This window comes from Sebastes umbrosus, chromosome 6 (genome assembly GCF_015220745.1).
Source record: "Sebastes umbrosus isolate fSebUmb1 chromosome 6, fSebUmb1.pri, whole genome shotgun sequence".
Classification (NCBI taxonomy): Eukaryota; Metazoa; Chordata; class Actinopteri; order Perciformes; family Sebastidae; genus Sebastes; species Sebastes umbrosus.
The window spans coordinates 34,505,398-34,530,378 of record NC_051274.1 but is presented as its reverse complement, the minus strand read 5'-3'; the positions used below and the strand labels follow the sequence as shown (position 1 = coordinate 34,530,378).

Sequence of the window (24,981 nt, the reverse complement as noted above, 5' to 3'; positions counted from 1 at the left end):
AACGGGATAAGAACAGGAAGTAAGCAGGTAGGTTTATCTTAAGTGCAGAATCACAACAGTGCTCTTAACAAATTTAAAAAAAATAACAAATTCAGAATAAATATAAAAATTAATACAACAGTTGTTTTTCTTAATTTACAGAAATATGGTAAGAATGTAGTTAAAGAATAAAAAACAAAATACCAGATAACCTGTTAAACATTCATTTGAGATTGAACAAAATCTCAATATCTGATTGTCTAATCTGGTCAGCTCTCTGATAGAGTGAATTTAATCCACAAACATCGAGTGTGATATTAAAAAAAGCTCCGCCGTCATAAAGATTATTTAAAGGGACTGTTTTTAACTTCCTCCACGTACAAATCATTGCTGGTCGGTGTCTCATGGTCTCTCATGTGGCTACGCTGTTCAGGCTCAGACTCCAACACAAACTACAGTGAAGCACCAAAACCTCTTGGTTGTATCTAGTGAGGCCGGTCTGTTAAACAGTGTTGGCCGCGGTCGGAGGACGCGGGGGAGACCGTAGCTTTGGTCTCCAGGACCGGAGTCTCTGCTCCTCTGCCTGCCTTCACTCACACACCGCGCTCCTTCTCTCTCTCTCTCTCCACCTCTCACGTGCATGCTGCTCACTCCACACTGCAGAAGAGTTAGTTTAGCTCTGAGAATATCTAGTGAATGTTCAGTGGACGTTTGTGCAGAAATAACTGCTGCAGCTCCTCCAGACCAACAGAGGTTTCCCGTGTCTTGTGAAGTGACGGGGCTCCGCAGAGAGAAACGTTATCGTCTCCGACCAAAACTCCGGCGTCTCCCCCGTTCCCTCCGGCCGCGGTCGGGAGGCTGAGGCGGGAAAAGCCAACACTAGGATCAGCATTGATTCATGGAGAGACCTTGGTCTGGTCAGCTAACATTACTGCCAAGCAGCTGAAATATAGAGTGATATTGTGCTTTTAGCTGACGTGTGTCTCCTCACTGTGTTGAGCGATGCTCCTTCATGTCTATGTAGAGCGAGCACAAGCGCCAGCAACAGGACGCTGACTTTAGTTGACTTAACGGACACAGGTGAAGCTGTTAACAACACATTTCTGATTCTTACAAACAGTCTCTTTAACCAACCTAATATTAATATAAAATAAGCCGGTATAGATACAGGTAAAAACATATTCTATACAAAAAATAGATAAATAAGTAAAAAGAATATACACAAGAACAAATTGAATTAAATTAAAACAATAAAATAAAATAAAATGTATTTATATATATATATATATATATATATATATATATATGCACACGCAGTATAAACACAATCTCCTGAATGTTTAATCACACACATGGCGCTGCTGGGTGTGTCGGCTAGCTGCTAACTGCTAACGGCTAAGTGCTAGCTGCTAACGGCTAACTGCTAACGGCTAATGGCTAGCTGCTAACGGCTAGCTGCTAATGGCTAACTGCTAACGGCTAGCTGCTAACGGCTAACTTAAATAAAGGATGGACCTGAGGTTAGCTACAAGCTAACGTTAGCTACAGCAGCTAATCTTTGCTAGCCTACCTAGCTCAGAATGCTAACAGAGTTTAACACTGGTTGTTAGTAAAGTTACACGTTAGCTGTTATGTGACGCTATTTTCTGATTACTGTCGGATTAATGAACGCAGATTTAAGATTTTGTTGCATTTGTGGCTTTTTATTCCCGTTACATCACATTACACTGGCAGAGTGTTAGCTAGCAGCTAGCCCAGCAGCTAGCCTAGCAGCTAGGCAGGGCTAGCAGGGGGCTAGCTGCTAGGCTAGCAGGGGGCTAGCTGCTGGGCTAGCAGGGGGCTAGCTGCTGGGCTAGCTGCTGGGCTAGCAGGGGGCTAGCTGCTGGGCTAGCTGCTGGGCTAGCAGGGGGCTAGCTGCTGGGCTAGCTGCTGGGCTAGCAGGGGGCGGGTATCGAGGGGCGGGTTTCGGGTTTCGGGGCTGTCGAGGCCCGGGTACTGGTGGTTAAACACCCACACACGGCGGATGGAGGGAGGGGGAGGTGAGTAGAAGATGTTTTCGTTGAACATGTTTGTCAAAGATGAATCTTTAACGTAATAACTCAACTCTGTTAAATGTAACGTTAATCCGCCGGGTTCTTCTAACGTCACTGTTTAATGTTAATGTTTGTCTGTCTGCGTTTGATGACACTTTTAGATGTTTTTTGTTAACAGTTATAACGCTGCGGTCAGTTCCCACGTTGTTTTGCGGTGCGTGTCTATCCTAGACATTACGGTAACGGTGCGTGTCTATCCTAGGCATTACGGTAACGGTGCGTGTCTATCCTAGACATTACGGTAACGGTGCGTATCTATCCTAGACATTACGGTAACGGTGCGTGTCTATCCTAGACATTACGGTAGCGATGCGGGTCTATCCTAGACATTACGGTAACGGTGCGTGTCTATCCTAGACGTTACGGTAACGGTGCGTGTCTATCCTAGACATTACAGTAGCGATGCGGGTCTATCCTAGACATTACGGTAACGGTGCGTGTCTATCCTAGACGTTACGGTAACGGTGCGTGTCTATCCTAGACATTACAGTAGCGATGCGGGTCTATCCTAGACATTACGGTAACGGTGCGTGTCTATCCTAGACATTACAGTAGCGATGCGGGTCTATCCTAGACATTACAGTAGCGATGCGGGTCTATCCTAGGCATTACGGTGCGTGTATATCCTAGGATACCGTAATGCCTAGGATACTTAGGATACGAGCGGTGCGTAATGCTCTTATCGTACGATGCGTACGTACGGTGCGTAATGCATAATGCTCTTACCGGTAAGAGCTCTTATCGTAATGCCTACGGTAGGCATTACGGTAAGAGCGGTTCGTGTATATCCTAGGCATTACGGTAAGAGCGGTTCGTGTATATCCTAGGCATTACGGTAAGAGCATGTAGGACATCAAAATAAAAGCACCATTCTGATGAACGTGATGGGCCTTCAAAATAAAAGCACGGTTCTGATGAACGTGATGGGCCTTCAAAATAAAAGCACCGTTCTGATGAACGTGATGGGCCTTCAAAATAAAAGCACGGTTCTGATGAACGTGATGGGCCTTCAAAATAAAAGCACCGTTCTGATGAACGTGATGGGCCTTCAAAATAAAAGCACCGTTCTGATGAACGTGATGGGCCTTCAAAATAAAAGCACCGTTCTGATGAACGTGATGGGCCATTCAGATTCATTCAAAAGGTCAGTCAGTTTGTCAATAATAAATAAATAAATGAATGAATGAATAATTAAACATATAAAATGAATACATATGAAATACTAAATGAAATGAATGATAATTTAAAAGAGAAACAAACCGCCTCCAAAATGTAGTTCAGTCAAACTTAATATTAAAGAATAAATTTCCAAAGACTGATCTGACTCCTAAATGACAGTAGATAGATAGAATTGATTAAAGGAAACTGTTCACTATCACAGATTAATTTACCTTCAGAATTTATAACTCTGTTGTGACCAGTAACAACCAATAACTGTAACGTATGGACAACTTTTAGTTTATAACATTATGAAAGTATGTTACACAGTGAGTTACAAATAACCAACGCTAAATAAGGTTCATTTATTTATTAGATTAATTCAGAGACGCAGTTTGCAGTTGTTCAAATGTTTTCTACTTATTTTCTATTGTCAGATATAAATGATCCGCAGTAGTTGGTTTCTTGGTTATTTGTGAAGGCTGTGAGCAGAAATTAATACATTGGTTTATTAATTTAATTTATAATTCTCATTCTTAACACAAATAAAGTTTGAATTAGCAGCATGTTGACTAAAGAGAGTGAAGTCAAGAGGAACACATCTCCAAATCCTTAGTTCCTTAGTAGAAGCTTTTCATGTATTGAAACTGAGATGAACGGCACTTTGACACGACTTGAATGCAGCATTTTGTGAGCATGCGCAGTAGGTGCTGAATAATACACGTGAGAGGTTCTGAAATGTAAGTAGAAGAGTTTGTTGTGATTCATATCTAGTTCTGCTTTCACTGCTGTTTTTATGAAGTGTTACTGAGTCCAGAGGGATGGATGTGTCTAAAGCCTGGTAGAGGCACAACTTTAGTAAATGCACGATGTAAATGAACGTTGTGTTTGTGTTTGTGCAGGTCCATGCCTTCAGGAGATGGAAATTAACGTAGCAAAGAATGTGGCTGTGACCAGCTCTGACCGACCGAGCCGATATGAGCTGCTGGCTTGGCTCAATGACACTCTGCAGACCGGCTTCACCAAGGTGGAGCAGTTATGCACAGGTAGGTCAATGCATGCATGTCTTAGTGTGTGAACAACAGTCAGGAGTTATGCTGTTATAGACCTGACTGACAGACAGACAGATAGATAGATTGATAGATAGATAGATAGATAGATAGATAGATAGATAGATAGATTGATAGATAGGCAGATAGTTTCTTTATTGATCCCGAGAGAAATTCAAGTTTCCAGCATCACAGTTCCATAGTGCAAACACATTAGTAAAAGGCACAAGTAAGTAGTACAAAGTATATATAAGAAAAATATACCAGATATACAAATTCCAGGAGATGAAGAAAACTGTTAAAAATGAATATAGTGCAGGCTAATAAAATATAGGAGATATACAGTAGAGACCAGGGGGATAAGAAATGTCAAGTATGGAATATAATGTGGGATAAGAACTGAGGTAGAGACTAAAGTGCAGAATAAAGCCGTACATTGATTGTAGAATACAGTAAAACCAGTCTATAAAGGTGCAGAGTGGAGCTCCTCGTTCCTTCTCCTCTTAAGCGGTTTCCACGGTATTACAGCTAAAAAGTTAAAACAATGACATTAAATGAGCGTGTTGGTGAATGACATACAATAGTATGCAATTTCACAAGAAGCCCGTATTTTGTGTACACTTTGAGTCTGTGGAGGGCTGAGCTCACCTGGCTGCATATTATTGATTACGTGTGTGTGTGTTTGTATGAATATCCAGGTGCAGCCTACTGCCAGCTGATGGACTGGTTGTTTCCTAACTCCCTGGAACTCTCCAGGGTCCGCTTCCAAAGCAGCGACATGGTTGATCTTATCCACAACTACAGTTTACTGCAAGCTGCATTCAGAAAAGTTGGAGTGTTACGAGTGAGTATTGTAACAAACGTGGTGAGATCTGTACAGTACAGTTAAGAGCCTGACTAATAAATCAGACATCATCGCAGATATAGTGGTATCAGTGTTTATGTTAAGACATGTCAGTATAGAAGTTTACATTCCTCAAGATATTTTTAAGGTACTTTAGAAACAGTGTGTCTCCCTGTGAGCTCTGACAAGTGTTGCACTCAGCACATATGTTGGTCACATTTTAAAGTTTATTTTAAAAAGGATTACGGCTGATATATTTTCATCAGATAATTTAAACTCACAAAATTGATTTTAGTATCAGCCTATAAAATCCAGTATTGTTTGGGCTATAAAGCTGATTACTTTCGCCTAATATATTCTTTTTCAAACCAGCTGATAGAAACACACCTTAAACATATTTAACTGACTGATGGATATAAACTAGGGCTGTCAATCAATTAGAATATTTAATCACGATTAATCTCACGATTGTTCATAGTTAATTGCATTTAATCATAAATTAATCACACATTTTTCTGTCTGTTCTAAATGTACCTTAAAGGGAGATTTGTCAAGTATTTAATCCTCTTATCAACATGGGAGTGGACAAATATGCTGCTTTATAAAAATGCATGTATATATTTATTATTGGAAATCAATTAACAACACACGTTATTGATCCTCCTTCGCAAGGCTAGCTAGTATGACATGGTTGGTACTGATGGATTCTTTAGGTTTTCTAGTTTCAGATGATACCAGTATCTTCACTCTAGCTTTAAAACTGAGCCGCTACAACCTAAAAATCACCAGTTGCGTTAACTCGTTATTATCGCGTTAACTTTGACAGCCCTAGTATAAACACAGGTATAAACCGGCCTCTGTTCTCTCTGCAGCACGTCCCCACCGAGGGGCTGATGAAGAGGAACTCTACCGTGGCGATGACCTTCCTGCTGTGGTTTAAGGCGTTCTTTGACAAGAACTATAAGGAGGAAAGGGAGTACCACGCCTTGGAGGCCAGAGGTGGACAGAGTATGGTTCCTGCTGACTCAGGTGGGAGCACACAGTTGTTACACAGATATCCTACATAGCACGGAGCGTGGTTGATTCAGATATATAACACAGCACTAAGGCTTCGTTAGACCTTTGTTACCTCAAAAGAAATGATCCTCTGATTTACAGACGTGTCTTTATACATCCACGATCACAGACTCGTTGACGTTTTCAGTCCAATATGGCAAAAGAGGTGTTGTTGTTTCGTCTCTTTGCTCCTACACTCTTTGCCGGCACTATTACATGTTCCTTGTGTGAAAAGCCCTGATAGTGTCTTTCTCCTCCCGTTACAGATGGTCATTCCTCCCAGAACCAGCCGCACAAAGTGGAGATTATTGTGAAGATGGCAGGCAAAACAGAAAAGAAAGAAAAAGCCAGGGAGAGTTTGAACAAGAATGCAGACGTGGTAGTACTGATATCTGATGACGATGACGTGGTGGATGTGACGGATATGAAGGCGGAGCACAAAACAGAGGAAATGGAGACGACGGCGGAAGAAGTGTCCCGGGAGGTGAAGGTGAAGGTGGAAGCAGCCGTGGACGAAGGAAACGAAGGGAGCTGTGACACTTTGTCGCGCTTCATCAGAAAATACTCCAGTAGCGATGTAGACACAACGTTAAATACAAGTACAGACACTCCGGTTCCTGGCCCGTCACATTCTGCCGTCTGGAGTCCAACCCACCTCACTGACATCATTAAGGTCTGCTCACGCTCGCCGTACTGCCTCTACCTGTATGTGGGCGTGGAGCTGGGTGGAGGACAGGACACGAGTGTCGTCCTGATTGGCTACCATGACCTGACCTCAGGGGTCGGCGTGGTGAAGCCGCTGCTCACGTTGCAGATGAGTGTCAACGCCGATGATCCACAAACCTCAGCGGGCACGGACGCCGCCACAGACACACACACCGCAGATACGGCTGCACGCCTTCTGATGGAGACGCTGAAGGAAAGCGGCCTCACTCTGTGCAACGTAGTTGCGTTTTACTGCAATGCTCCACACCCAGAGGCGAGCCGGGCGTTTGTGTCCCAGCTCCAGGCTTTCAACCCGAAGTTGGTGTCACTCTGCGGCCTCCCTGGGATGGCAGGAAGAGCCTGCCAGGCCGGACTCTTGGCTTCCTTTAGTTGCGTGGTTGACCTGGTTAGAGACATCCACTATCACTACTACACCTGCCCCTCCGCCAGTGACAGTCTGAAAAATATGTTTGCTGATGCAGAGTCTTATAAGCCGTCCCATCCCATCTCTGCCCAGTGTTTGTTTATCATGCACACTGTGGAGAGGATCGTCAGCAGCTGGAGGCGCTTAGTGGACTATTTTAAGTCACTGGGGAAAGCAGAGGATGCTGACCGGATCAGATCCCAGCTGATGGATCCTAAAGTCAAACTGCGCTTAGTTTTCCTCTCCCACATTTTGGAGCCCTTCCGAGCTCTCCAAGAACTGCAGCAGAGCGACAGGGCGGCCGTGGTGATGGAGCTCCAGCTGACCGCCGCGCTGGTTCGCTCCTACGCAGCCAATATCTTCCGGCCCTCCGTTGCTGCGCGCTTCGTCAGGAATCGAGACCCGTGTCTCCTCCAAAACTTGACAGAGCTGCTCCCCTTGACGGAGGTGCTCGTAGGCGATCGTGCCAAAGAGTTCCTCTGGGCCACCGCTGTCGTGGATCTGGATGAACAGGAGAGGAGAGACTTCCAGAAGGATGCAGCGACCTTCTATAAAGCTGTACTCCAGAGTTTATTGGAGAGCCTTCCTGAGTATCTTGGAGAAGTGGCACTGGAGAACATCAGCACAGTGCTGCAACACCCAGAAAGAATCAGTGTAAGAACATTTATTTCTGTTGTATTAATTAAGGCTTTAATGTAAATATTGAACCGGCATTAGGCAGATTTGAATGTAATGTTTTAATGCTTTGTTTCTGGAGTTAACAATGTAAACCTCTGTGTCTCTATGCTTGACTTAATGTGTTTATTGCTTCTTTGTGTTGTGTTTTCCCTCCAGGTATATGCGTTGTCCAGGAAGGTGCTGTCAGAGTTCGGGGTTCAGCTGGGTCTGTTTAGTACCGGGAATCCAGAAAGACACCAACTGGCATACGACTACTCCGCTTTGATTAAGACTTTAAAGGGGGATCATAGCTGGGAAAAGGTAAACCGACAACACAACGGTTATTGAATGTAGTTTATAACTGTCTGGTTACTGGAAGGAATACCTGTGTTGAATGAATGAGGAACAGATACCATACAGTAGTTTTCTTTTCTCTGTGTGGTTACAGGATTAGAAATGTACCTACCTAATCTCTGACCTTGAGTGATGGCACATTACCTTAAATACAAAGTTTTCATTTGTTCTCTGTTTTACTGGCATTAAGGTTTAATAGCGGGCTAGTTCAGTAGCTATTAGATGTAATTACAAGAGTTTCCTGTGGTGTCTGTACAGATGTTGCAGTCCACCAGACCGTACTCTGCTCTGCGTAGACTCCTCCTGACCCTCCTGGCCCTGCCGAGCTCTCTTCACAGGACGCACGTGTTTGCTCAGGTGAGTGTTCGGTGTTGGAAAGTAACTTTTCTTTTGCTACTGTGGCTGGTAGATTACAAAATCTAGCTGTGAGTGTTAAAAACGAAAACTGACTGGTTGGTTTAAGAGTTTCCTCTTAAAGGGCCAGTGTGTAGGATTTAGGGGGATCTATTGGAAGAAATGTAAAATAATATTAACTAGAATGGCACTCGGAGAGCGCAGACCTCCGCCAAGCTGCCCGAGTACGATGCCACACTTCATTCAAACTGGACAGAAACAAAATAAAGCTCACCTAAACTGTCGTTGTTTCTCTTTCCAACAATCACCAAGTAAGCTTTGGTCCAACTCAACTGGAATTTCACCGAGTTTAATGTGAAAAAACGCCGGATCTACAGGTGTACTACGGCAACACCACACACTTACAGATTCATTCATCAACAACAAGAATCCCACTAAAAAAGAGACGGAAATCTCACTATCTTTAGTGTAAACAAACACGGCCGACGTCGGGCCGGACGAATTAGTGATGTTAGTTTTTACTTAGTACTGAACATGGAGGAAGGGTGGATGGATGAAGTCATGGAGACATGTTAAATAAACACTAATCAACAAGTTGCTCCTCCATTTCTGAGCTCCATCTTACTACTACTTTATGCTCCACGTTTAGCATTAGCTCGTGCATTAGCCGCGGTGGTTGTCCTTCCTGCTTCAGTCAGCTCGGTTCTCTATTGGCTGTCGTTCTTTCCCACGTTGACTGCGTCATCGGCTGTCCTCGGGGTTCCCCGCACACACAACAGGACATCCCATTGTAAATATTCAACATGAGAAAGTTATGAATTATATTACGATCAGATATCCTGTAGTGTCGAGGCTGAACATGTTTCATGTTCACCATTTGCGATCGTTGCGTCCAGGACGGACTTCAGAGCCGATCAGGGGGGATGTAAAAAACACTCTAAACATACCTCACACTACAGGAACATCTGGAAAGATCATCTTTAGATCCATCAAACAATCAGGGCTCTGCCGACGATCGTCTGGAGGAATCGGGACCAGAATCAGCTGGATTCTCGTGAAGTGTGGACCCGACGTTAGTTAAGTTTAGGGAAACAGAATGTGTTTTGGTTTAAAATAACTACGATTCGAACGTGAAACGTAACGCTTGTGAACACAAACACATATACATATGTGTCACATATGTGCTGTTCTTTCATTCCCTAGTTATGTATTTTTGTGAAGATAAAGAGGTTTGTGTGTTTGCTCCCGTCTCAAGGTGTTCAACAAGGCTCTTCCTCCCACTAAGAAAATCCCCAAAGCCTCGCCTCGACCGTGCAATTATGATGAAATGCACCGCATCGAATTATGGCAATCTGTCCAGGCAGGTTATGTTGAGAAAAAGAAAGAATTAAAAAGGAAAGAGAGAGAGAAGAAAGAAGAGTCTTCATCAGAGGATGGTGATGCTGCTGAGGCCAAACCGAGTCTACGTCTTCCTGTCAAACAGGAAAGCAGCAGCGTGGAGGACTCGGACTACACAGACAACTCCTCCGGTAAGACTGTCAGCCAGGTGAACACTGAATTCAACATCAACATTTCACTAATGAAGTAAATCATTATGGATAATAATAATAACCAACGGGATTGTTTTCTGTTTTCATCAGATGTGATCGATGTCATTGAAGAGTCCAGAATAAGTCGGACCAGCAGGCTAATACAACAGAAAAGAGAAAGTAAGAGATGTGGAATATTAATAATAATAAGAATGAAAATACTTCACGACAGCTGCATTAAAGAGTGATAGTTCAGATGTTCTCAGTGTGGTTGTATGAGGTACCTCTCCATAGTCAGGGTGTTACCTAGATGGAGTTTAGAGTAAAGTAACGTACTGCTGTGGACGGAGGCAGCAGCAAAACACAGATTTACACACCTAAAAACATCAGTATCAGTTTAAGTCTACCTCTACCTCGCTGTCAGACGGCTCTTTCTGACGGGGAACTGAAGCCGTTATCTATTCTCTCTTCAAAGCCACCAGACTCCATTCACAAAAACAGTAATTTGAAATCAGCCGGTCATTGTCACTGTTTTGCAGGTGAACGAACTCCACGGTCGCCGTCTCCATACAACGAGATCTGTCTTGATGATGAAGATAACGCCTGCAAGATGTCAACAAGCACACCCCCCCACTCAGCAGAATTACTGGTAAAATCCGATTATTCAGATTTGCATAGTTATAACCAGTACTTTGTAGTGCTAATAACTTACTATAATATATTCAGTATACTGTATGTATTATATTTTAAACATAATGTTTTATTCTCAGTTTAGCCAGCTAGCTCATGTTTACATCTTCTAAAAATGTTTAAAAATGCATTAATTTGTTTTTTTTAAGGCTGTCAATCGATCAAAATAGTTAATCGCAAATTAATCACACATGTTTTATCTGTTCTAAATGAACCTTAAAGGGAGATTTGTCAAGTATTTAATCCTCTTATCAACATGGGAGTGGACAAAAATATGCTGCTTTATGCAAATGTATGTATATATTTATTATTGTAAATCAATTAACAACACAAAACAATGACAGATATTGTCCAGAAACCCTCACAGGTACTGCATTTAGCATAAAACAATATGCTCCAATCATAACATGGCAAACTGCAGCCCAACAGGCAACAACAGCTGTCAGTGTGTCAGTGTGCTGACTTGACTATGACTTGCCCAAAACTGCATGTGATTATCATAAAGTGGGCATGTCTGTAAAGGGGAGACTCGTGGGTACCCATAGAACCCATTTACATTCACACATCTGGAGGTCAGAGGTCAAGGGACCCCTAGTTTCATATGATACCAGTATGTTCACTAAAGCTTTAAACAGCCCTAGTTAAAACACAAAGGGACTGCATCACTACGGGAGACAAGTTTTCAAAAATATGTTTTTCTTTATCAAAAATAATTTATATATAATATTAGGAACTGTCAGTATTTATGCTTTAAAGGTCCCATATCGTGCTCATTCTCAGGTTCATACTTGTATTATGTGTTTCTACTAGAACATGTTTACACACTTTAATGTTTAAACAACACATTATTTTCCTCATACTGTCTGTCTGAATATACCTGTATTCACCCTCTGTCTGAAACGCTCCGTTTTAGTGCAACGGTTGTGTTGCTAGGAAACAGCTTGGATCCATGTTTACTTCCTGTCAGCTGATGTCATTCACATACACTGCAACAGGAAATAAACTGACACATTTAGGATGTTTACGTTTAAAACTGTGAAATTGTCTAAATATTGTATATTTGTGACATCACAAATGGACAGAAACAGAAATCGGCTTGTTTCAAATGCACAGTTTCTGAATACGGGCTGTGTGTATTTATCCGTGGATTGAGCGTTTTGATACTTTCACAGTATTTATAAAGCACTTAAACCTGCTTTATAATATATAAGAAATGAAAATCTCACTTTTTACAATTTGGGACCTTTAACATCTCGTGTGTGTGTGTGTGTTGTACAGGACGCGATGGGGGAGCTGGTCTGGGGTCAGGTGGAGGGCTTCTCTCCCTGGCCAGCCATCATTGTACCCTGCAGGGGAGAGAATCAGCTTCCAGAGAGCAGGATGGTCGAGTGGTACGGACAAAACATGTCCTCTCAGGTGAGTCAGATCCGGACATAAATACTTCATATTCATATTCATAGTGACAGTACAGTCATGTTGCCACATTTTCATTTTGTCATTATATCATTTGTGGATGTTGTTGAGTTTGGGATTGAAACACTCATCTGTTTCCATTCTCGTCTCTGATTCCAGGTCAGACTGCAGGCTCTGAAACCATTCGCTGCCTTCACTCAACACTTCTGCTCCAACTCCTTCGCCATCCTCGTCACCTACCGAGAAGCCCTCTTCTTGTCCCTGCAGGTCTGAGTGTGTTTCTTGATAAACATAAACAGGACTTTGTAGGAACAGTGTGTGTTGTGTTAACTGCCCAGACAATATAAACTGTCTGTGGGATCAAACATACAACAAATTAAAACCTGAACTTAGAAATCCACCAGACTCCATTGATAAAAACAGTCATATTACCTCGCAGAACATGGCGGCCGCTGGTCTACCGCTGCCTGCCTTAGTTTGTGTTACTGTGTGACTTTGGTGTTTTAAAGGGTTAGTTCAGATTCACCAAAGTCACACAATAACACAAACAAACTAACCGTAATGGGGCAGCGGTAGACCAGCAGCTCCTGTGTTCTGAGAGGTCAAATCAGTGTTTCGTGGCTTTGAAGAGAGCATAGATAATATAAATGTTCATATTGTGATGCGTATTTGTGCTCCTGCTTACATGTGTGTATCCGTGTCTCATCAGGAGGCAGCTCTGCGTTGTAAGAAGCAGTTCTCTGAATGCGTTGAGGCCCGAGAAGAGCTGCTGAAACAGATGTTGGACTGGGCCTTTGGAGGCTTTCAGCCCACGGGGCCAGACGATCTCAGACCAACGGCTGCTACAACAAATGGTATGAACATCTGATTTATGAAGAGCCTGAATAGATTAACTGCGGTGAGTAAAATGAGTCTTTCTCAGAGACAAACTCATAGGCACTTTGCTTTTGTTGTACATTAAATACACATTTCTCAGTTGCATGATAGAGAGCAGAAGTCTGGACACTTTCTCTTTCATCGGTCTTTCTGATAAAATGAAACCTGTCACACAAATACACACTTTGGCTCCGACACGCTGTCTGAAAATTGAGAGCAAACTTTTCTTTGGATGTCAGATTTTGAGCCACAACAAAGGCCAAAATGTGGCCTTCAACAGACGAGGTGAGGCTTGTTTTCAGCCTCGCTGGTTGCTGGAAATGTCTTTTGCTCAGGCTTACACCTGGCGGAGATAATAAAAGTTAGAATGAAGCAATATAATAATTTGCAGCCTGTAAATAAAGAAAAACAAACACTGATATGGATACAGGTAAAACAGACTGACACACATTATGCATATCACATGTAAAATATCTGATGGTCACATGTGTGATTGTCTTCTGTCCAGGTGTTCCTAAAACACACAACAGACCAAATGTGAAGCAGCAACTCTTCCTGAAGGCCAACATCTCTCAGCTGTCCTCCAGCTGCTCCACCCCAACGAGCAGCAAGAGCAACAACATCGGCACTGAGCTGACGAAGGTGTCGACCTCCATCAAGAAACTGTCGGTCCGCTCCGCGGAGAAGTCGTCCCCCAGAGGTAGTGCTGGTGGAGGAAAAAGAGCCTGGGAGGAAGGATTTGGTTTTGCGGGAAGTGGCACTAAAGGAGTCGTGAAGGAGACGGGATCCAGAGGAGGATGGGCAGCAGAGAAGGGAGGATGGGAGGGAGAGAGAGAGGACTCGGGAGGAAGATGGGAGAAGGGGAGAGGAAAAGGTAAAAGAGGGAAGGGTAAGAAGAAGAAAAGCATTCTGTTCGATGGATTTGATGACGACACGTCGCCAGACGTTGTGCCATACAAGAAGAGGAGCTACACCAAATCACACAATAAGGTCAACCAGGCGAACAACTCTTACCAGCAGCCGGACCAAAAACTCAGAGGTACCAAACTCACTTTAATCTGTTATTAAAACACACTTTAATTCCAATCTATAGACTGTAGGCCAACCATGATGTGATCATCACCCTGGTTCCCTCCACTAAAACCCAATGACATTGATCCATTGGGTTTTTGATTTATTACAGAAAATAAGCTCTGTGGCAAACAAACGTTTATGATACTGACAAGTTTTGTTCAGCAAGATAATCTCCACAAATTAACACCACTTTATGATTTCTGAAATGCAAATGAAGTAAAACGCCATGGTCAAAGGGATAGTTTGGATGTTTTGAAGTGATGTTGGCATTATTAATCAGTTATTGTTTTGTTGTTGTGCAGAGGAGACCTTCCGTAGGATCATGGACATGAAGCTGGACATTGACGGTGAGTGTTCAGGCATGTTGTGTGACCTTTTATGCATGAATATGTGATTTTGTATTGAGAAATGGTCAGTTGATTAGTGGCTGTGTTTACATGCACACAGTGTTGTAAGAATTGCTGATCCTCCAGTGAAGCTCTTATTTAGCTTTTACATGATAATGATGGTAAAACATAAATAAGCATACTGTTTGATGTAACTATAGTCTGTATAGATTATAGATGTATAGACTCATCTCTGTCTGTGTTTTGTGTTTTGTGTGCAGGCTTCTGTTTGTGTTGTGGAACTCAAAGCGTTGTGATCTTCCACCCTCTGTTTAAAGGCAGCCTCTGCTCCGAGTGTAAAGTGAGGAATCATCTTCAGCTTCTCTTTGTGTTACAGCACTAAGGGCTCCTCAGTCCCTGTTAAACTGTCCCTAACCCCTGTCTGGTCTGTGATGCTGTCTGTGTCCCTGCAGGATAACTTGAGAGAGACTCTGTATCGTTATGATGAAGATGGATATCAGTCCTACTGCACCATCTGCTGCTACGGACTGGAGGTCATTCTCTGTGGCAACGACAGCTGCTGCAGGTCGGCCTCTTCATCTCTCTCAGTCCAGCTTTAAAGCCTAACCCTCCAGACAGTTTTACTTCTTTCTCAAACAGAGAATGGGGGTGTGGTTAATAGTCAGATGTAATTAATTACCATGGCAACCAGATTGCATCGTTTTTCAACCCAGTTTAAATGAAACCAGCTACAGTAGCTTGGAAAACAGCTAGCTATGTGGCACTGAATCTGATGAATTTACTGTTTATCAGACCACAAATGAGACAAGAATTATCACAACACACCGACTCTCGGCGGCCGTCTCGTGGCTGCTACACCGCAGGACATGTTGCCGTTGGTCCGCCGTTTGAAATGCAGTTTCAGGACGGTTTAGAGGAGCACCGTCCACCAGCACCGACCGCTCTTACCTCAGCTCCCATGCACCGACACCTCACCGGGCTGCTCTGTGATTCGTTCATTTCTCTAACGCCTAGTTCACACTACACGACTTAGCCCTGATTCTACGCTCCCCGACAGAAGCCCCAGATCAGAGGCAAATCAACGTTGGCTCACCACTCGCACACCTCGTTCACCAACGCTCGCCGATGCCTTGCAGACACATCCCAGATATCTAGCGTGCTAAATATATGGACCAGTCGGGGACACCGGCCACGAGCTACAGCCAATGAGAGAGCGAGACGCGGGTTGAGGGTAAACCTCGGGGAGGAGGGGTCGCCTGGAACGACAGGAACTTACTGGATGTGCTGCATTTGCAACACGGAGCAAAGTTGTTGTTTCACCTCGAGGAATAAATAGTAAAAAAGACGTGTGGAAACCGGCTGTTCTGTGAACACATGTGCCAACAACAACATCAGCAATGTGTCCCTCGTATGGTATCACGTCATTTACAGTGTATTTTTGTGACAAAACGTAGTTTGTGGTTAATCAACTTGGAAATGATTCAAATAAATATGAAATCTCATAGAAATGCCAGAATACACTGAAGGGAGCTTTAAAGCTCTCTTTTTCTTTGGTTAACTGTTTTTCTACCTCCGTCCTCTTCCTCTCTTCTACATCTGCAGATCTTACTGCACAGACTGTCTGAACATCCTCGTCGGTCCGGGTACGTTTGATTCGTTGAAGCCGCTGGATCCGTGGGTCTGTTACATGTGTCAGCCTCATCAGCCCCACGGCGCTCTGATTCCCAGAGAGGACTGGAGCAGCCATGTTGAGGAGTTATTCGCCAACAGCAGCGCCATGGAGTTAGTGAGTGATTAACGTTTATAACCATTTATTCATAACTGCAAACTAGTGTTGCACGATGTGTTGTTTCAGCATCGACATTGCAATGTCAGCCAAATAACTCAAACACGTCATGCAACAACTTTTTCGCTGCTTGATACAAAAGGAAAACTCATTTGACTAATCCCGTGTTTCCCATTAATGACCTACAGTCCAGGTAGACATTTTTAAAACATTTTTACACTTCTCAACGGGTGGCGTCCGCGCAGTCTGCACGGGAGTCCTCGTGGGATCTCTCCCCGGCGCTGGCTGGCCCCCTGCCTGGTGCATTTCCTCCGTGGCGGTGCGCCGCGACCAGCTGTCATCCGGGGCAGACTGTCCTCAATGCGTTAAGTCATATTATAGAATATTCTTTCCTTCTAATACACAGGTTTCCAGCTCTAAAGGAGTCGTGAAGGAGACGGAATCCAGAGGAGGATGGGCAGCAGAGAAGGGAGGATGGGAGGGAGAGAGAGAGGACTCGGGAGGAAGATGGGAGAAGGGGAGAGGGAAGGGTAAAGGAGGGAAGGTTCAGAAGAAGAAGAGCATTCTGTTCGATGGATTTGATGACGACGCGTCGCCAGACTTTGTGCTGTACAAGAAGAGGAGCTACACCAAAACCTACAATAAGGTCAACCAGGCGAACAACTCTTACAAGCAGCCGGACCAAAAACTCAGAGGTACCAACCAAAAAGTTTAATTACAATAAACTGTTAACAAGGTGTGAAACTGTGTCTAGATTCTTTTGTCATTTCTTAAAGGGATAGTCGGATGTTTCTCAGTGTGGTTGTTTGAGGTTCTTCTCCATAGTCTTACTACAGTGGATGGAGAAACAGACAGGAGTACCAGCACGGGAGAAAAGCGACGTACTGCTGTACATTCAGAGAATTTAACCACAGCAGCAAAATGTATCTTAAACACCTAAAAACATCAATATCAGTTTAAGTGTACGCTATAATTATAATATTTTCACCGCCTCACCTCGCCGTCAGACAGCCCTTTCTGACGGGGAACTTAAGCCGTTATCTACGCTCAATAAAGCCACCAGACTCCATTCACAAAAACAGTCATTTAACCTCTCAGAAAACAGGAGTTGCAGTTCTACAGCTGCATCCATCGGTTAGTTTGTTTGTGTTATTGTGTAATTTTGGTGAATCTGAACTAAAACTTTAAAGGTCCCATATTGTAAAAAGTAAAATTGTAATGTCTTTTATATTATTAAGCAGGTTTAAGTGCTTTATAAATACTGTGAAAGTATCGAAGCGGTCAATATACGGAGAAATACACACAACCCGTATTCAGAAATTGTGCGTTTGAAACAAGCCGTTTGGATTTCTGTCCATTTGTGATGTCACAAATATACAATATTTAGACCATTACACAGTTTTAAACGTAAACATTCTCAATGTGTTCCAGTTTATATCCTGGTTACAGTGTATGTGAATGACATCAGCTGACAGGAAGTAAACATGGACCCAAACTGTTGCCTAGCAATGCAATTCTGTTGCAATTCTGTTGCAATTCTGTTGAAATGCACTAAAACGGAGCGTTTCTGACAGAGGGTGAATACAGGTATATTTAAGCAGACAGTACGAGGATAATAAAGTAGTTTAGTTTTTTAACATTGCAGTATGTAAACATGTTCTAGTAGAAACACAAAATACAAGTATGAACCTGAAAATGAGCTGATATGGGACCTTTAAAACACCAACCGATCGACTGGATCAAACGTTAGCTTTCTCAGGTTGTTACCGGGTGCAAATACTTAAAAGTAAGAACTAGTCTGTGTTGTGCAACATGTTTTAATTTAGTAATGCGTAAATATTCACTTTGCAAACATGTTGAGTTATAAATAGGCTAAATTAGAACTCAAGAACAGCCGGTGAAACTGGCTGGATTTTATTGCCAACTTGGAATTTGACAATTTAGAAATAATTACCAATAATAATATTAAACTTAAATACAATAAAAGCTCAAAGTGCTTCACATAAAAATGTCCAAGAAAATCAGAGAGTTTGACTTATTAATCGTCAGTTATTGTTTTGTTGTTGTGCAGAGGAGACCGTCCGTAGGATCATGGACATGAAGCTGGACATTGACGGTGAGTGTTCAGGCATGTTGTTGCCCTTTTATGCATGAATATGTGATTTTGTATTGAGAAATGGTCAGTTGATTAGTGGCTGTGTTTACATGCACACAGTGTTGTAAGAATTGCTGATCCTCCAGTGAAGCTCTTATTTAGCTTTTACATGATAATGATGGTAAAACATAATAAGCATACTGTTTGATGTAACTATAGTCTGTATAGATTATAGATGTATAGACTCATCTCTTTTTGTGTTTTGTGTGCAGGCTTCTGTTTGTGTTGTGGAACTCAAAGCGTTGAGATCTTCCACCCTCTGTTTAAAGGCAGCCTCTGCTCCGAGTGTAAAGTGAGGAATCATCATCAGCTTCTCTTTGTGTTACAGCACTAAGGGCTCCTCAGTCCCTGTTAAACTGTCCCTAACCCCTGTCTGGTCTGTGATGCTGTCTGTGTCCCTGCAGGATAACTTGAGAGAGACTCTGTATCGTTATGATGAAGATGGATATCAGTCCTACTGCACCATCTGCTGCTACGGACTGGAGGTCATTCTCTGTGGCAACGACAGCTGCTGCAGGTCGGCCTCTTCATCTCTCTCAGTCCAGCTTTAAAGCCCTCTTTTTCTTTGTTTAAATATTTGTCTACCTCCGTCCTCTTCCTCTCTTCCTCTCTTCTTCTACATTTGCAGATCTTACTGCGCAGGCTGTCTGAACATCCTCGTCGGTCCGGGTACGTTTGATTCGTTGAAGCTTTTGGACCCGTGGATCTGCTACATGTGTCAGCCTCATCAGCCCCACGGCGCTCTGATTCCCAGAGAGGACTGGAGCGTCCGTGTTCAGGAGTTATTCGCCAACAACAGCGCCATGGAGTTTGTGAGTGATCAACATTTATTTATTCATAACTAGTGCTGCATGATGTATCGTTTCAGCAACAGTAATATGGAATTTTCTTCTAAAATACAGGTTTCCATTAATAAGGAATCACGTTGTTGTTGTTTTACTTTGTAGGAGCCTCACCGTGTTTACCCATCCATCCCTGCCAACCTGCGCAGACCGCTCCGAGTTCTCGCACTGTTTGATGGCATAGCAACAGGTGAGTACACACACCTGTTAGGAGCGCTTTCTAAGAGCGCTGTTACATTTCTGCCTGCGTTTTCTTTTCATAAAGGGATAATTCAGTGAGGTTGTATGAGGTTCTTCTATGTTTTCCTCTTGATTCGTTCCCGTTGTCTGTTAGAGGCTAACAGCATGTATTCATATGTGTGTGTATTTTCTCAGGCTACCTAGTGCTGAAGGATCTCGGCTTCAAGGTAGAGAAATATGTTGCCTCGGAGGTCTGCGAGGATTCGCTTGCTGTGGCGGCCATCAACCACGATGGGAAGATCATCCACGTTGGTGACGCCCGGCTCATCACCCAGGAACACGTATGTTCTTTTTTCCACATATTCACATCGTATATACACACGAAGCTGATAACGTTTGTCTTCTGTCCCAGTACTGAACTAAACCAGCTCCTTGTTCCTCTTTGAACATCCAGATCAATGAGTGGGGTCCGTTTGATTTGCTGATCGGCGGCAGCCCCTGTAACGACCTCTCCATCGTCAACCCGTTCAGAAAAGGCATCTATGGTGCGTAATAGTGTTGAATGCATGTCAGCTTTAAATACATCGATTGTCAACAGTTAAGAATTGATTTATTGTTAAAATGCCAAACAGTCGGTGCTACTTCCACATAGTTTTAGGACTGTAGTTCAGACAAAGTGAGCAGTTTGGGCTCTTGTTTTACATGTTTGTAGACAATTACTGATCAAATAAAATAACCAAAAGGAAATAATTATTAGTCGTAGACCTAATAAGGTAGAAATAGATTAAATCACGGTGAAGAATATTTCCGGCTTCCGGATACTTAAGATGTAAAATAAAATACAGTTATGTAAATCATTACAAGTAGAGGTTGGGAGGTTTAAGATCAAATTCCCAAAATGTCCAAAAGCTAAAATTGATTTGATTTTAAGCAGTGATGCAGCAGTTCTGAAAGGTAATATGGTTATTTTCCAGTGAGGGCTTTATAGATTAAAAAGATGCACCAGAATACCAAGGCCCATTCCTGCAGGTGCTGTTAGTGTTAGAAACTAGTATGCTGTAATTCCCTCCTCTCTCCACCAGAGGGCACCGGCAGGCTGTTCTTCGATTACTACCGCATCCTCCAGCTGCTGAAGCCCAAAGAGGGAGACCCCAGGCCGTTCTTCTGGCTCTTTGAGAACGTAGTCTTCATGAACACTCACGACAAAGTCAACATCTGCCGCTTCCTCGAGGTTCGCCCCGCCCACTTCATCTTGAGTCTTCTTCTCCTCCTCTTCCTCTGCTTCCCTGTTTTCTTCCCACCGCTTCCTTCCATCCTTCCTTCCATCCTTCCTTCCCTCCCTGTTGCACTGCTGCTTTTCCTCTCACTAACACATTGTAAACTCAGAGAGAATGACTGTTGCTGCTCTCTGATTGTTGGACAGTGCAACCCGGTGCTGGTGGATGCAGTCCGAGTGAGCCCGGCCCACAGAGCGCGTTACTTCTGGGGAAACATCCCGGGGATGAGCAGGTGAGACGTTCAATTAAACATGAAATAGAAAGGCTAAATAACTCAAAGCTAATGGTTTTGACTGGAGTAATATATTAGTGTTGTCAAGTATTCTTGTTGTTAAAAGGCGGGTCTATTTTCTTCTTTTTTAAATGTTAACGTCCACTCAGCCGTTAGCAGGAAGCAGTGACGTAGGTTAGAACAGTACGTTAATCAATAAGGTTATGAATAATGTGAACGCTAGCACGAGCTGAGTCAACGTTAGCTGTGTTAAGTGTGGAAATAACTGAAAGGGTCAGTTCAGATATTTTGAAGTGGGGTTGTATGTATACTCTGTTCTGAGAGGTAAAATTACTGTTTTAGTAAATGGAGTCTGGTGGCTTTGAAAAGAGCGATAGAACAGCTTCAGTTCTCCGTCAGAGAGGGCTGTCTGACGGTGAGGTAAAGCTGCAGGGGACAGGAGCAGCAGGAAAACGTAATTTAGCCACCTAAAACATCCATATTTGTTTAAGTGTACGTTATGTTTAGAATGCTTTCACCGCTTTACCTCGCCATCAGACAGACGTTTCTGCAGGACTCGAGCTAAAGAATGTCGCGTCGTCCCGGGGTTCCGAAAAAAATATGATAAGGGAGGATGAAAATTAATTTTGGGACAAATTTGGGACGAGAGTTGAGAGAAAAAGACCCGTTACATTAGAATGAACGACGATGAAAATGACTGCACGTTTTGTGTGTGATTTGAATCGATCAGGAACACCACTGGGAAGAAACAGGATGATATAAAAACATTAAAAAACACAAAGATAATGGAACTGCCCCTTTAAGTATTGTTAGTTTTTGCTCAGTATCTTTGTCTTTTTTGCCTCTAAACTGCTGTAATGGTATCATTCCCCACTGGGATTAATGAAGTACTCTGTCTGTCTCCATGCCTGTCTCCATGCCTGTCTCCATGCCTGTCTCCATGCCTGTCTCCATGCCTGTCTCCATGCCTGTCTCCATGCCTGTCTCCATGCCTGTCTCCATGCCTGTCTCCATGCCTGTCTCCATGTCTGTCTCCATGTCTGTCTCCATGTCTGTCTTCATGTCTGTCTCCATGTCTGTCTCCATGTCTGTCTCCATGTCTGTCTCCATGTCTGTCTCCATGTCTGTCTTCCTGTCTGTCTTCATGTCCGTGTCCTGTGTCACCAGTAGTAGAGGTTTCATTATATTTTGTGGTTTGAACTCTGCCTTCTTGCTTTTATATGTTGTCTTCTCTGTTGCTTTTATTTCCCTCTTTTCTTGTTTCTTCATCTTGTAAAGCATTTTGTAACTTCTGTTTTTCTTTTCAATAGAAATAGGAACTAAAGTTAGCTTGTTTGCTTGTTTGCTGCTTGTCTCCCATCAGGCCCATCACAGCGTCCCAGAACGACAAGCTTGACCTCCAGGACTGCTTAGAGATCGGCAGAGAAGCCAGGGTCAGTGACTGGACCTGCTGCTTCCATCTTATTCACTTATCTACTGTCCAAAACAATGATGATGTTCATTAAGGTTCAGATAATCACTCACTTCTTATTCCAGGTCACTAAGGTGAGGACGATCACCACCAATCCAAACTCTCTGAAGCAGGCCAAAGCTGGCGACTCTCGGCTGCCGGTCCTCGAGAACGGCAGAGAGGACATCCTCTGGATCACTGAACTAGAAAAGTAAGCTTCATGATAGTTACGTTTGAGTGTGCGTGTGCGTGTGCGTGTGCGTGTGCGTATGTGTGTGTGGTATCCGCTGTAAACATCTGGGATGATCTGAGATGGCTAACATAAAAACAGACTCTCATACCTGCACTGGACAGCTGTCAACCACCAGATACCCTCCTCCTCCTCTCTCTTCCTCCTCCTCCTCTCCCTCCTCTTCCCTCTTCCTCCTCCTCTCTCTTCCTCCTCCTCCTCATGTCTCTCCCTCTTTCTTCTTCCTCCTCCTCCTCCTCTCTCCTCCTCCTTTTCCTCTCTCTTCCTCTTCAGCTCTCCCTTTTTCTTCCTCCTGCTCTTTCTTTGCTAACTTAATGCTCCTCTGGGAAGTTTAATAATTAAGTAAACAGTTATACTAGTATGCTTATTAATAACATTTTTATTATCAAACACAGGCCATTTCAGCAGAGACATTAAATATATGACAACAGAATAGAAATCATTTTGTACGGCTCTTTAAAGGCCAACGTTTTACTGGCGTCTGGTAGTCACTTTCAGTCCAAAATGGCGGAAGCCTAGCTCTGCTGCTGGACCCTGATGTTTCAATGGAACGAACAATTGGCTTTCACTTCTTATCAATATACGCTCTTTGCTTCTTCTTCTTCTTCACCAGGATCTTTGGGTTCCCCAAACATTACACGGACGTGAGGAACATGAACCGGCAGCAGAGGCAGAAGGTGCTGGGGAAGGCGTGGAGCGTGCCCGTCATCCGCCACCTCTTCGCTCCCCTGAAGGACTACTTTGCCTTTGAGGAGCTGCCTACTTTGACCACCTCCACCACCTCCACCACCACCACCTCCTCCTCCAACTCACCCCCCCCGTCCTCCCCGGCCTCTCCAGAGCTGCAGCAGCTCAGATAGGGGAGGTTGGTATAGTGTGTGTGTATGTGTGTGTGTGTGTGTGTTTGTGTGGAGGGTTCTCTTCCCACCACATGTTGTATGGAGAGGTGAAGTCCCGCCCCTTCCTTTGCGGGATTTCACCTCACTATACGAAGTTGGAGGAGCATAAATGAAATATGCAGTCTCATGCAGCACCAGACACTTTGACCTCCAAAAGCTGCAGAAAATGTCCGATCATGCTCCCTCCAGTTCTCGTCTTAACGCTGTTCATTTAGTTTTCCTGAATGGTGATACTGTATTTTATTACTTGTTTTACACTGTCATCGGGTTATCTCTGTGCAGGAGGAGATCAGTAATGGAGCTGAATGTTGATGATGTCATATCAGCTGATTTCCTCCAGGGCTGTGTAATCAATAATCTAAACTATTAGTTTGTACCGTTACTGTTTGACATGAAATAATAATGTTCACATGGCGGATGTTGAAAAGGGAGAGTCTGTCATACACCACCTCCATGTTTTAGATATTTTTTAAAAGTGTGAATCATGTTGAACTGAGAGCTGTGATACTTTAATCATGTTTCCAGGAGAAAAGATTGTTTTTTATTACATTATAACTACATATAACATATAATTACATATAACAACTACACGTTATATTCTGCACCAACATTGCCTCTATTTTTTATGCCAAAACTAACTGAATTGTCAGTGTTGATAAAAGTGTTAGACGAATAGTTCGGACACAGACTTTCCTCGTCTTTTTAATCCGTTTTATCATCTTTTTCTTCTTTCTTGGTATCTTTTATTGTTTTATTTACTCAGGGAAGATGAAAGTAATTGATTTTAATACACTTTATTATGTGTATTTTGTGTGTGTGTGCACTGCCACTTTTACACCAACAAAACTATGATGGACTCAAGAGTCTTTGTGCTGCTGTGGTGCTAATAAAATAACAAAAAGCCAGTTAGCTGCTGTCTAATAATAATAATATTCATCTGTATTGTATTTTACTTCAGAGAAACGATGAATGTTATGTGACATAAATAGAGACATAAAACCTCGTTAGTTGGTCATTCAGTATTTTCATACTACAGAAGATTTAATCCACAAACTATCTCTTTGTTTTTTTTTGACCAGCGGTTCATTTGTTGTTAAAAAGTGGTGCTACGATGTTTCTTTTCTGTGTCAGAGGAACTGAAATCACATCATTCAATGTCAGGTGATTCTTTGTTTTATGGTCATTGTCTTAATATACTGCTATTTTTAAACTGACATTATTGTTCAATACTGAATGAAATGTTTATATTTTATACTTTTGTTTTGCTGATAAGGTGTTTGAGATGATCCTCAACCGCTGAGGCCTAAT

The 24,981-nt window shown here is 43.0% G+C and overlaps 1 protein-coding gene across 7 annotated transcripts; it reads left to right on the top strand.

Annotated features, from left to right (window-relative positions):
* The first annotated feature begins 842 nt into the window (after positions 1–842).
* Positions 843–23,640, top strand: LOC119490031. 7 transcript variants are annotated; one of them, XM_037773187.1, is made up of 31 exons: positions 843–896; positions 4,133–4,276; positions 4,978–5,123; positions 5,996–6,152; positions 6,446–7,962; positions 8,143–8,286; positions 8,578–8,676; positions 9,929–10,202; positions 10,314–10,382; positions 10,742–10,851; positions 12,171–12,308; positions 12,465–12,572; positions 13,015–13,159; positions 13,690–14,220; positions 14,558–14,602; positions 14,863–14,942; positions 15,055–15,167; positions 16,205–16,388; positions 16,795–17,083; positions 18,460–18,504; positions 18,756–18,835; positions 18,948–19,060; positions 19,172–19,355; positions 19,491–19,575; positions 19,761–19,906; positions 20,020–20,110; positions 20,648–20,796; positions 20,989–21,074; positions 22,438–22,507; positions 22,611–22,735; positions 23,388–23,640. In XM_037773187.1, exons 1-31 carry the CDS (start codon positions 878–880, stop codon positions 23,632–23,634), a joined length of 5,733 nt encoding a protein of 1,910 aa, XP_037629115.1. In that variant the 5' UTR covers positions 843–877; the 3' UTR covers positions 23,635–23,640. The 7 variants fall into 7 exon arrangements, with proteins under 7 accessions (XP_037629115.1, XP_037629120.1, XP_037629116.1 ...); XM_037773192.1 differs by lacking the exon at positions 843–896 and adding an exon at positions 1,007–1,059; XM_037773188.1 differs by lacking the exon at positions 843–896 and adding an exon at positions 1,898–2,018.
* Positions 23,641–24,981: the final 1,341 nt, after the last annotated feature.

Bases quoted from the DNA above. Each gene is read 5' to 3' on its own strand.
- LOC119490031 (XM_037773186.1), top strand. From the start codon at position 4,056: ATGTGTCTAAAGCCTGGTAGAGGCACAACTTTAGTAAATGCACGAT. The intron at 4,102-4,132 runs GTAAATGAACGT...GTGTTTGTGCAG, and splicing joins AACTTTAGTAAATGCACGAT to GTCCATGCCTTCAGGAGATG. The intron at 19,907-20,019 runs GTATGTTCTTTT...TTGAACATCCAG, and splicing joins GGCTCATCACCCAGGAACAC to ATCAATGAGTGGGGTCCGTT.